This window comes from Salmo trutta, chromosome 18 (genome assembly GCF_901001165.1).
Source record: "Salmo trutta chromosome 18, fSalTru1.1, whole genome shotgun sequence".
NCBI classification, from domain to species: Eukaryota; Metazoa; Chordata; class Actinopteri; order Salmoniformes; family Salmonidae; genus Salmo; species Salmo trutta.
Genome location: NC_042974.1, coordinates 26,339,774 through 26,352,590, shown reverse-complemented (window position 1 = coordinate 26,352,590; position 12,817 = coordinate 26,339,774). Strand labels below are relative to the sequence as shown.

Here is a 12,817-nt window from a genome sequence, read left to right as displayed (position 1 = left end):
GGTACACTGGACTTTGTGAACACTAAAAACTGTATATATCTTGAGGCCGCATTTATTGTAGTTGATAACTTTAATAAAGCAAATCTGAGGAAAACGCTATCGAAGTTTTATCAACACATTGTCTCCGCTAAACGCTCATCAACAATTCTTGACCATTGCTACTCCCCTTTCCGGGTTGGCTGCAAGGGCATCCCCCGCCCTCCCTCCGGCAAATGAAATCAAGCCTCCATATGCACTTCCTTCCTGTAGGCAGAAACTTAAACAGGAAGTACCCGTGGTAAGGACTGTTCAACATTGGTCTGAACAATCGGAATCTATACTTCAAGATTGTTTTGATCACACAGACTGTTCCGGGTTGCCTCTGAGAAAAACATTGACGTATACACTGACTCGATGACTGAGTTCATAAGGAAGTGCATAGGGGATGTTGTTCCTACTGTGAGGATCAGAACATATCCAAACCAAAAACGTGGATATATGTTAACATTTGCGCAAAACTGAAATCGCGAACCACCGCATTTAACCATGGCAAGGTGACTGGGATCATGGACCAGTACAAACAGTCCAGCGTTGCCCTCCGTAAGGCAATCAAACAGGCAAAACGTCAGTACAGAGACAAAGTGGAGTAGCAATTCAATGGCTCAATCACAAGACGTATGTGGCAGGGACTACAGACAATCATGGATTATAAAGGGAAAACTATCCACGTTGCAGACACCGATGCCTTGCTCCTGGACAAGTGAAAGACCTTCCTCGCCAGCTTTGAGGAAAACACAGTGCCACCGATGCGGACCACCACCGCTCACGAGGACTGTGAGATCTCATTCTCCGTGGCCGATTTGAGTAAGACATTTAAGTGTGTTAACCCTCACAAGGCTGCAGGCCCAGAAAACATCCCTAGCCAGGTCCTCAGACCATGGGCAGACCAGCTGGCTGGAGTGTTTATGAATATATTCAATCTCTACCTTTCCCAGTATGTTGTCCCCACTTCAAGATGTCCAGCATTGTTCCTGTACAAATGAAAGGGAAGGTAACTGAACTAAATGACTATCGCCCTGTAGCACTCACTTCTGTCATCATGAAGTGCTTTGAGGACCTAGTTGAGGACGACCCTGCCTCACACAGGAAGCGGCGCAGGTCCTAGTCCAGGCACTTGTCATCTCCCGTCTGGATTACTGCAACTCGCTGTTGGCTGGGCTCCCTGCCTGTGCCATTAAACCCCTACAACTCATCCAGAACGCCGCAGCCCGTCTGGTGTTCAACCTTCCCAAGTTCTCTCACGTCACCCCGCTCCTCCGCTCTCTCCACTGGCTTCCAGCTGAAGCTCGCATCCGCTACAAGACCATGGTGCTTGCCTACGGAGCTGTGAGGGGAACGGCACCTCCGTACCTTCAGGCTCTGATCAGGCCCTACACCCAAACAAGGGCACTGCATTCATCCACCTCTGGCCTGCTCGCCTCCCTACCTCTGAGGAAGCACAGTTCCCGCTCAGCCCAGTCAAAACTGTTCGCTGCTCTGGCACCCCAATGGTGGAACAAGCTCCCTCACGATGCCAGTACAGCGGAGTCAATCACCACCTTCCGGAGACACCTGAAACCCCACCTCTTTAAGGAATACCTGGGATAGGATAAAGTAATCCTTCTAACCCCCCCCAAAAGATTTAGATGCACTATTGTAAAGTGGTTGTTCCACTGGATATCATAAGGTGAATGCACCGATTTGTAAGTCGCTCTGGATAAGAGCGTCTGCTAAATGACTTAAATGTAAATGTAAATGTAGTTAATTAAGGATTATATGTGCTCCACCTTAACCGACAACCTAGACCCACTACAATTTGCATACCATCCCAACAGATCCACGGATGTATTCTAGTCAAGGCTCATCCTATTTAACTACCGCTGTACACACCTTTTTTTAATTCTTTTTTTTATCCCTTTTTCTCCCCAATTTTGTGGTATCCAATTGGTAGTTACAGTCTTGTCCCATTGCTGCAACTCCCGTACGAACTCGGGAGAGTCGAAGGTCGAGAGCCGTATGTCCTCCGAAACACAACCCAGCCAAGCCGCACTGCTTCTTGACACAACGTCCGCTTAAGCCAGAAGCCAGCCGCACCAATGTGTCAGAGGAAACACCGCACACCTGGCAACTGTTTCAGCATGCATTGCGCCCGGTCCGCCACAGGAGTAGCTAGTGCCTGATGGGACAGGAACATTCCTGCCGGCCAAACCTTCTCCTAACCCGGACGACGCTGGGCCATTGTGCGCCAACCCATGGGTCTCCCGGTCGTGGCCGGCTGCGACAGAGCCTGGACTCGAACCAGGATCTCTTGTGGCACATCTAGCACTGCGATGCAGTAAATATAAATATAAATATATCCTCTATAAATCACATTTGCTACGCATGGCAGTTGGTTTCAAACAGAGATGCCTCCCTGGCCACAAGAGCATATTTTCAAACTACAGTATGTTTGCATATAATGATAATAAATTCTAAAAACGATGCGGTATTTTTTTGTCCATTATTTCATTATATATTCAATTATATTCTTAGCTCAAAATATGAACACCTAATTAATAATAGCCATAATTCATAAATAGCATTGTGCAGGGTTCTATATGCAACCATTTTGGTTCAGTGAAGAAGAACCTCTAGGGTTCTATATATAACTTTTAGGGGTTCCATATATGAAGCAAGCGATAGAACCCTTTTTGATTCTAGAAGGAACCTTTTCTTCTAAGAGTGTAGCCTATTTAATGATGTTTTTACTGGTGATATGGGATCAGCAATGTTGCTATTTCACACCGAGGCGTGGTAGTTAGGCCTATTGAAAAGGAGTGTTGGACAGATTTTTCAAAAAGGCCTACAGTGAGGAACTACTGTCATTCGCAATGGATGTAAAACACTCTGTTTCTGTAAGAGATGACAAAAGAAAAACTTTGTAAGGACAATCAGAAATTGGCTAGGCTACTACCAGACATCCCCAAATGGGAACTTTTATAACCCTACATTTGTGCACATCAGTCCTGGTAATTTTATGCGTGCTCAAGCAAAATATACGTACAAAAAACCCCATTAACAAACAAAGGGCAAACATTCACACAATGAAACAATGAAAGCACACGAATTAGCGGGAGACAGAGTGCATTCTGGAGAGAGAAGTGCCTACAGCGCTTTGTCGCCAAACAGTCCTTCCTTCTTTTGTGTTGACATTTGAAATTAGGGATGTCATTTATGAAAATAATAAGCTGTAGTGTTATTTTATAATGAACACAACATGTTAGGTGTTGATCCCATGTTTCATGAGTTGAAATTGAAGATCACTGAAATTTTCCATACACACAAATGTTTCTTTATATTTACCTAGGCAAGTCAGTTAAAAACCAATTCTTATTTACAATAAGGGCCTACCGGGGAACAGTGGGTTAACTGCCTTGTTCTGGGGCAGAAAGACAGATTTTTTACCTTGTCAGCTCAGACATTTGATCCAGCAACCTTTCGGTTACTGGCCAAATGCTCTAACCACTAGGCAACCTGCTACCTTACATCCCTGGTAGTGAGCATTTCTCATTTGACAAGATAATCCATCCACCTGACAGGTGTGGCATATCAAGAAGCTGATTAAAGAGCATGATCAGTACACAGGAACACCTTGAGCTGGGGACAATAAAAGGCCACTTTAAAATGTGCACAACACAATGCCACAAGTTTTGAGGGAGCGTGCATTTGGCATGCTGACCTCAGGAATGTCCACCAGAGCTGTTCTCAGAGAATTTAATGTTAACTTCTCTACCATAAGCTGCCTCTAACATTGCATTAGAGAATTTGGCAATACGTCCAACCGGCCTCATAACCACAGACCACGTGTAACCACGCCAGCCCAGGACATCCACATCCGGTTTCTTCACTTGTGGGATCATCTGAGACCAGCCACACGGACAGCTGATGAAACTGAAGAGCATTTTGGTCTGTAATAAAGCCCTTTTGTGGGGAAAAACTGTCTGGGCCTGGCTCCCCAGTGGGTGGGCGTATGCCTTCCCAGGCCCACCCTTGGCTGCACTCCTGCCCAGTCATGTGAAATCCATAGATTAGGGCCTAATACATTTATTTCAATTGACTGATTTCATTATATGAACTGCAACTCAGCAAAATCGTTGAAATTGTTGCATGTTGCATTTATATTTTTGGTTCAGTATAGATAGGCCAACAACAGAAATGCATGTAAAACGTTAACGTTCCCTGCCTGCCAGACAAGTCAAAACATTTATACTGCCTTGCACATCAATAAAGTTGCATTTTTAAACAGGCCTATTTATATAGTGAATATGAGTTTTGGGGCTAAAATGATTAAATATTAAAGTTCTAAACCTCTCACTAAAAGCTTCACTCATAAATTATACTTAAACCCAAAATGTTCCTCCAGTAGATTATTAAGAAAGGCTCATCCTTGGTTAAAAAAATTGCCTTTTTGCCTTTATACAGATTACAACTTCTCATTTCCAACTAATTGAAAATGAAATTTTGTTTAAAGTATCACCCTTTCTTAAACAAGCCATACAAAGCTGGTTACAATTTCAGTTTTATCCTCCAGAAAAGATGGAACAAATATTACAACAAATGTTATGGTTAAACTGAAATATACAGATTAATAAAAATGCATTCATTATGGAAAAAAATGTTTAAAAATTGTATATTTATTAATGATATTATGAATAGAAACAGAGGAGTTATGTTACATATGCAGCTATGCAGAAAATATATGGGATTGTCTACTCAATCCAAACTTAAAATCAACTGATTGCAGCATTAAGGCAAGTGGAAAAGGGAATTTGTTTGCCTGTCAAATATTAAAGATACAAATTGGCTGAAAGGAATTCTCATAAATAGAAAAATATACCAGTTAATTTGAGTAAAAAAATGTTGACAGCTGCTCCATGCAGGTTGCAAAATAAATGGGAAGAGATTTTCGATATACCGATTCCATGGCACATGGTATATGAACTGATACAAAAAACAACACTTGATTCAACACTTCGAGTTTTTCAATTTAAATGATTATATACAATTCTTGCCACCAACAGAATGCTATTGAAATGGGGCATACAACAATCTCAGCTCTGCAGATGTTGCTGCGAAGAGGCAGAATCACTAGATCATTTATTCTGGCATTGCCCCTATGTAGCTTGTTTCTGGTCACCGATTCAGGAATGGTTAAAAAACCACAACATTCACTTAAAATTAACTTTACAAATAGCAGTGTTGGGCGATTTGGAAAGCAGTCAATAAATAATAGAATAATACTCAGAGGAAAGTTTTTCATCTTTAGCTCACAATCTGTGGATACTATACGATTAGAAAGATTCAAAATGTATGTAAAACATCACAGCACAATTGAAAAATATATGGCTTATGGAAACCAAACGAGGGTGGTCTATGGTGATAGGTGGGATGGGCTGAGAGTGGTGGAGGGGTGGGATTAAATAGTTTATGTTTGGTAATGTATTATTGTTATGTGACTGCTTTACATATATTGTTGGGCTCCCGAGTGGCGCAATGGTCTAAGGCACTGATTCTCAATGGTCTAAGGCACTGATTCTCAGTGCAAGAGTGTGCCCTGGTTCAAATCCAGGTTGTATAACATTTGGCTGTGATTGGGAGTCCCATAGGGCGGTGCACAATTGGCCCAGTGTCGCCGGGGTAGGCCGTCATTCTAAATAAGAATTTGTTCTTAACTGACTTGCCTAGTAAAATGAAAGAAAAATGTTCATCCACCAGAAAAGCTGTAAAAAAAACAAATACATTTGTCCTCTGAAGAGGGGTGGTGGTGGATGGGTTAATAAAAAAGATGAATAACACTTTCAGATTTTACATAACACACAAGCATCTGCCTACTTACTGTTCTTAACCGCTCTTACGACCTTCCCAGTCTATCCCTCAGGATTGGTTGGTCTTTTCTATTCATCAACCAACCCCTGATGTGACTTGCTACTCCCTCCTCTTCTCTGCCACATCCACTGTCTGTTTCTAAATCAACTAAAATGCAGAATTAATGAGGTCAGGAAATGTCAATGCTGCTCATTAGGTCTTCCACACATTATCACCTCCTGATTCCACCACACAGACTCCTTGTACTCCCACCAAAACAAAAGATAAAGACACACACAGCCTTTAGAAAAAAGTCTTTAGACTCTGCTGATTCTCTTATATGACTTCCTGACAGCGAAAAGGACAAAAGTATCAAAAGGTGTGCCACCTCTGCTCTCTCCTCCTCCAGCTGTATTGACCTGTATATAGTCGATCACTGATCTATCATGTCTCTGCGATATAACTACCCCTTCTTCTCCTCTCTTATCTACATCATCAACTCACACTCAGCAGCTGTGTGTAGAGTGATCCGGCTTGGTGAAGAGCCAGAATAATTTCTCAATTTGCATCGATAAACCTGTACTCTGGGAGGTTCACACAGTTGGCTTTCCAGTTGCTGCTACAGGATGGTCATCCTGACTTATTGTCCTTTATTGATTGAAATTAAGCGCAGTGTAGTATTCAAACAGGTGTTATGTGCCTGTTGGGTCTTCGTTGTGTGCTCTCCTGGTCAACCATGGTAACTCACTGTAACAGTTACTGTTAAGTACACTGTAACTGTTAAGTCCTCTCCCCACACCTCTTAGGAGTGGGAGTGTGAAGTGTGAAGTGCCTCTCATCTGCCCATGGATCATTTTGACCTCTTGATAGCTTCAGACAGTAGTTGGTACTGTAGAAGGATATAACACAAACTCAGACAAGCCATTTTTCTGTAATAAAGTTCAGTTGATAACTTATCACCCCTATTTTTAGATTGGCATCCAGCCCTACAAATTTGGTCAGTCCTGAAGACACTCTTATGCTTTGTTCGCTCTCTGATGAATAAACTAGCAAAACACCATTCTTATGAAATAACCAATTGTATACTTCCCACAGGGCACAGACGTCAATTCAATAAATATTCCCACTTTGGTTCAACATAGTTTTATTGAAATTAAGAGGAAACAACATTGATTAAACCAGTGTTTCCCCAGTAAGTTTGTAGTCACCAGTCGCAAGTGGTTACAGGCACACAAAAAAATATATTTCACAGAAAGAAGAGATAAGGAAACAGATAGCTAGGCCTTTCATTCTCTCCTACATTGTGTTTATCAGAGCAGTGAAATTATTTTCCAATGACAAGGAAAGAGAAAATACATTTTTCTATCTCAAGGTGTGAATGAACACTTCTAGGGTTGTATTTTTTACCCTTATTTTGCCAGGTAAATTGAGAACTGAGAACACATTTTCATTTACAGCAACAACCTGGGGAATAGTTACATGGGAGAGGAATGAGCCAATTGTAAACTGGGGATGATACGGTGACAATGAAGGCCAGGACATCAGGGTTAACACCCCTACTCTTACAATAAGTACCATGGGATCTTTAGTGACCACCCGTTTAACATCCCATCCAAAAGACGGCATCCTACACAGGGCAATGTCCCCAATCACTGTCCTGGGATATCTTTTTAGACCAAAGGATGCCTCCTACTGGCCCTCCAACATCACTTACAGCAGCATCTGATCTCCCATCCAGGGACCTACCAGGACCAACCCTGCTTAGCCTCAGAAGCAAGCCAGCAGTGGTATGCTGCTGGCCAACTGTTGCCATGTGAACCATAAACATAATGGTGTGTGTGCGTGTGTACATATAGCATCTGTTGTACATCTGCGTATAAATGATTACCGCTAATAAGCATTTATCAATATGTAATTACATGTAATTTATGGGTCGATAAGATAATATGTGCACACTGATAAATTATGCTCAGGCATAAATAATAGGAATAAGGCTGTTGTTTGCTGTGGATGAAGCTTACGAAGTGTGTAGCCTAGCGCTTTGTCTTCCACAGGGGCCTTCCTTCTGCTGTTCCTTCTCCATCTTCCCTCTCTATTGCTGAGATAAACAGCCAGACAGATTGGACAATCAGAACGGATTGTTGTTAGATTACCCAACAGGCTTCTATCAGTCCCTCTGATAAGGGGTACCTTTTCATTCCCCATCCACCCCAATCCACAGAGATTCATAGCATCCATTTCCCCCACCAACACACTTAAAAATGTCTGTGTTCACTGGTGGGTTACTGAGAGTTGGGGTGAGAAATGGCTGTTTCGGAGAAACAGAGCAAAACAGTATTTCACACACTTAACTGTTCTAGTGTTTACAGTGTAAGCACATGTAGCTATGGCTTTTTATGCACCTCAAAATGGTAGTTCTGATTTTAATTGTCAAACTCCAATGTGCTGGATGACAGTATAGAGAAAGCTTGTCTGTGTGTGTTGATGCTTTCAGTGACTGAAGTGATCAGATTGATTATGATTGGTTGTATAAGTAAGCAATAACGAAGAAAGGGGTGTGGTAACTGGCCAATATAACACAGGCTGAGGGCTGTTCTTATGCACGACGCATCGGGGAGTGACTGGACACAGTCCTTAGCCATGGTATATTGGCCATATAGCACAAATCCAAAGTGCCTTATTGCTATTATAAACTGGTTACCAACATAATTAGAGCATTACAAATAAATGTTTTGTCATACCCATGGTATGTCATAACCAATCAGCATTCAGGGCTCGAAACACCCAGTTTTTAATGAGGCACATAGCTATTCCTAAAATGGTAACAGCCTATTTCAGACGTCAGTTTTGACTGCTCATGTCAGTTCTTGTCCTTTATTACCTACAGAGACATAATTCTAATAGATTTTCCACCCAAAGCCTACTTTTCAATGAACACAAACTAAAATAGCCTAGTTGAATTAAGTGGCTAGATAAACTTTTGCCATCATTTTGTAAGCCAGATAGCTGGATATGTCAATCAACAATTGACATTACATAAAACCTCATATGCATACACGTGGCAATTCCCACTTAATGACTGAATGTCTTTGATATAGATATGAGTACGACGGAAAGGTCTAGCTGGCTATTGTACCGATTGTAAAAAGCAAGAATAAAGCAAAGATTGATCAACAAGATCTCTGCTTCACCTTCGCCCATTAGTCAAGGTCTTGTAAAATATTACATTTTCAGTATAAAGACTCGCATATACATTTCTAATTGGGCTGAAGTGACTTGGAGAATAAAAATCTATGACGCAGTAAATCAATTACCAGTTGAACTAGGATGTCCAAGTAGCATGCAAAGTCATAGATCCTGCTATGAGGAATATCCCATTTCTAGGTCAGCTATTCCTACAATGGTTAGATAGCCCTTCATTGAGTTACCAGATGAAAAAAAATGATTTCTTTAATTTTGTTATGATTTACAAACAGAATGTACTTTATTATCCCCAAGACAAAATTATGACTTGTCGGATACTCTTTGCAATCCACTATGCGTGCACTCTTTTTACAGAACATTGTCAGTTAGGACACAGCCTAAATGACAACTCAGAACCTCTGCACCATAACATAGGGACGTTCAGAGTATTATTACAGACACTCATTAACGATCACACAACTTGAAGTACCACCTCATTGTTAGCTTTGAAAGGTGCTAGCCCTGTCCACTCTCTCATCCAAACAAAAATAGAACCTAAATTCATACATGATGAGACCCCAAATCCTTTCCAAACACATACGTGGCGCTGACAGAAAACATGGTCAGACTGATGTTATTTTTAGATTGTTGATCAGCAGTTGTAGTTATTGAACCACTGAAATGGTACTGGTTGTATAGGAAACTTACTGAAACGTCAGTAGGGATACACATGTACAACTTGCACAAGCACACATAAACAGAGCCAGTAAGATGGGCCAGCAGTAGTGATATAGTAGATTTCTCCTCCATTTTACAAACGAGAGATTATTTGAGTCTGATGAAATCTTGCAGAAGGGAACCCTAACATGAAACTAGGCAATAAATAAGACATGGAGGGGTAATATATACTTTTGAGGGGTAAAGCAATCCTTTTCCTTGACCGACAGTGAGCATAATCATTATCCACATTATTGCTCCTAATCTGAATAATATAGAATCCTGCTGGACCCTTGAAGAGGAGGAAGCTGATCACTTCCGAGGCTGGGCAGCGATGTAGAGAGCCATCAGGCAGTAGAGGGTCCCACCGATGGTCAGGGCCATGGTAGTCCTGTACAGCATCTTGTCCATCAGGCCTCCCTTCAGGTGCACAGGGACACCATCAGACTTCTGCAATGTAGACAGTACAAAGAGAATGAGATATTTGATAGCAATTCCCAACTCGAAATCCTGAGACATGTCATTGTTTATTTAAGTCCAAACTTTATCTCTGCTCACAACTTCTCTGCAGGGACAGAGAAGGAGTGTATAACTTTCTAGCAGTAGGATTTTAACTTTATCAGTGCAAGTACATTTTGGCAGTGAAAGTTCATGGTTATCAAAGTAAATAACCACAGGAGTGTATTATCGTTGTATCTTCGAACCAAACAAACCAAGGTCAAGTAGGGAAAACTGCCACACAAGCGTAACAATTTTTCATTAAAACTCCAATGACCCTAGGAAGCCGATAATATATAAAACAGGGTCTAGGTCAAACAAAGGTTAGAGAAATTTGTCTGTACCTGGAAGAGTTTCTGTAGGTCAGGGACTTTGTTGTGTCCCAGGTACTCCACCACGTTCCCTGCCTCTGACACATATTTGGTGGGTGTGGCAAAGATCATTGGGGGAGGCTGAGTGGGCACTGTTATCCGCAATCCCTTGAGAGGCAACAGAACTTTAGACTGAATACCACATGACCCAAACACGTAGACAATATAGCTAATGTAGTTACTATCACACCATGTACTATGCATTCAAACAATAGTTACTCACTAGACATAGTCCACAAACCCAAGTTGCAGTGGTGGGAAAAAGTACACAATTGTCATACTTGAGTAAAAGTAAAATACCTTAATAGAAAATGATCCCAGTAAAATGAAAGTCACCCAGTAAAATACTACTTGAGTAAAATTCTACAAGTATTTGGTTTTAAATATACTTAAGTATAAAACAAATGTAATTTCTACAATGTACTTAAGTATCACAAGTAAAAGTACAAGTATAAATAATTTAAAATGCATTAAAGCAAAGCAGATGGCCACATTTTCTCTTTTTATTTACGATAGCCAGGGGCAAGCTACAACTCAGACATAATTTCTAAACTAAACATGAGTTTAGTGAGTCCGTCAGATCAGAGGCAGTAGGGATGACCAGGGATGTTCTCTTGATAAGTGTGTGAATTGGACCATGTTCCTGTCCCTGCTAAGCATTCAATATGTAACTAGTACTTTAGGTGTCTGGGAAAATGTATAGTAAAAAATACATCATTTTCGTTAGCAACGTAGTGAAGAAAAAGTAAACGACTTTAGTACTTTAAAGTATTTTTACTTAAGTACTTTACTATACTGCCAAGCTTGTGTATAACGTTAATAAGTTAATGTTAACCCCACTGACTGATAAAGGTCAACATGTATCTATCAGGACGTGTGGGTGGGGGCTAACGTTAACTAACTTTATAGATTATAGTTATGTTTAGTACTTCATCTACCGCTGATAATCTAGAATGTCTCTGCAACAAAACGCTGCTAGTTAGCTAACGTTACAGCGTTAACCGCAGCAGCTTGCTAGCTAACGCTGTGTTAGCAAAGAGCCTAGCTAGTTATCTTTATCAGTCGAGTCGCCTTAGCCAACCACAACAAGCTAGCCAGTTAATTGTTATAAAACAATATATATATATATTATTTTTGCCATGTTGTGTAAATCATTACATAGCTACATGTGTTTGCTTTGCCAAATTGAAACCGTGTAAATTAGCTAACGTCAGGTGGTCAACAACGTGACCTGCACTTTTACATCTTTGGCTGCCTGCTAGACATGCTTTCTGTTCTCACCTGAGGGTTGTAAGCACTCGGTGACGATTGGATAAGTCTTTGTGTAACTGCATTTAACTTGTAGTACATTTTACTTGGCTAACTAAACAAAAATAACATACACGGAAAAAGGTCGGATCACGGATTTCTCGTCGTTGGTCACTCGGAAGAAGGACCCCGAAATTACGATACAGGTTCAATTATGCCTGATTAGAGGGTGCGTTCGAAAATTCACTATGGCTATCTACTCCGATTTCAGAGCACTCTCGTCTGAGTGTGCAAGATCGCAGAATAACCGATTAATTTACGAACGCGCAAAAAACGCTGAATCTGACGGGTGTCAGTAAACGTAGGCAAAACAAGTAATTCAGTTGTTGCCAGCAGCACAGTTCCAGTCACTAACTCTGTAGATAACAAGTACAATGGCCAGAGTGAGGTTCTCTCATTTGTGTCTGGGCGTAGTTGGAAAGCTGGCCAACTTTAGCCAGTTAGCTAGCTTGACTGCTTTTGTGAGATTAGACGCTCGGATCAACCCTACTCTTCAGCCAGAGCTGAACGCTCCGAGAGCAAAACGTTCTGAATTTACAAAAGACCCACAGCCCACTCTGACACACTGGAGGCAATTTACGAACGCACCCATAACAAATTACATATTGAGGTTCTCCTTTTTTCTTCTTCTTCTTCTTCTTCTTCTTCTTCTTCTGCTTCTTCTTCTGTGGTATAATGGCATTCCACAAACAAACGTTTAATGTGCATTCCGCCACCTATTGTGCTGGAGTGTGCAATCGATCATGGTTTGCCTAATTCTGTACTACTAAGATTAATAAACAAGTACATCCCTACTAACTTCTAACAACCCCCCCAACTCCATCCAACCTCTTCAAACTTTCCCTCTATCATGATGAGACAATCCATCTTTAGGATTA

At 41.2% G+C, this 12,817-nt stretch overlaps 1 protein-coding gene across 2 annotated transcripts; it reads right to left on the bottom strand.

The window, feature by feature from the left end:
* Positions 1–9,316: 9,316 nt before the first annotated feature.
* LOC115153085 (cytochrome c oxidase subunit 7A-related protein, mitochondrial) lies at positions 9,317–12,662 on the bottom strand. 2 transcript variants are annotated; one of them, XM_029698130.1, is made up of 3 exons: positions 12,528–12,662; positions 10,605–10,739; positions 9,317–10,212 (listed from the first exon to the last, which is right to left on the bottom strand). In XM_029698130.1, exons 1-3 carry the CDS (start codon positions 12,645–12,647, stop codon positions 10,075–10,077), a joined length of 393 nt encoding a protein of 130 aa, XP_029553990.1. In that variant the 5' UTR covers positions 12,648–12,662; the 3' UTR covers positions 9,317–10,074. The 2 variants fall into 2 exon arrangements, with proteins under 2 accessions (XP_029553990.1, XP_029553992.1); XM_029698132.1 differs by lacking the exon at positions 12,528–12,662 and adding an exon at positions 11,913–12,518.
* Positions 12,663–12,817: the final 155 nt, after the last annotated feature.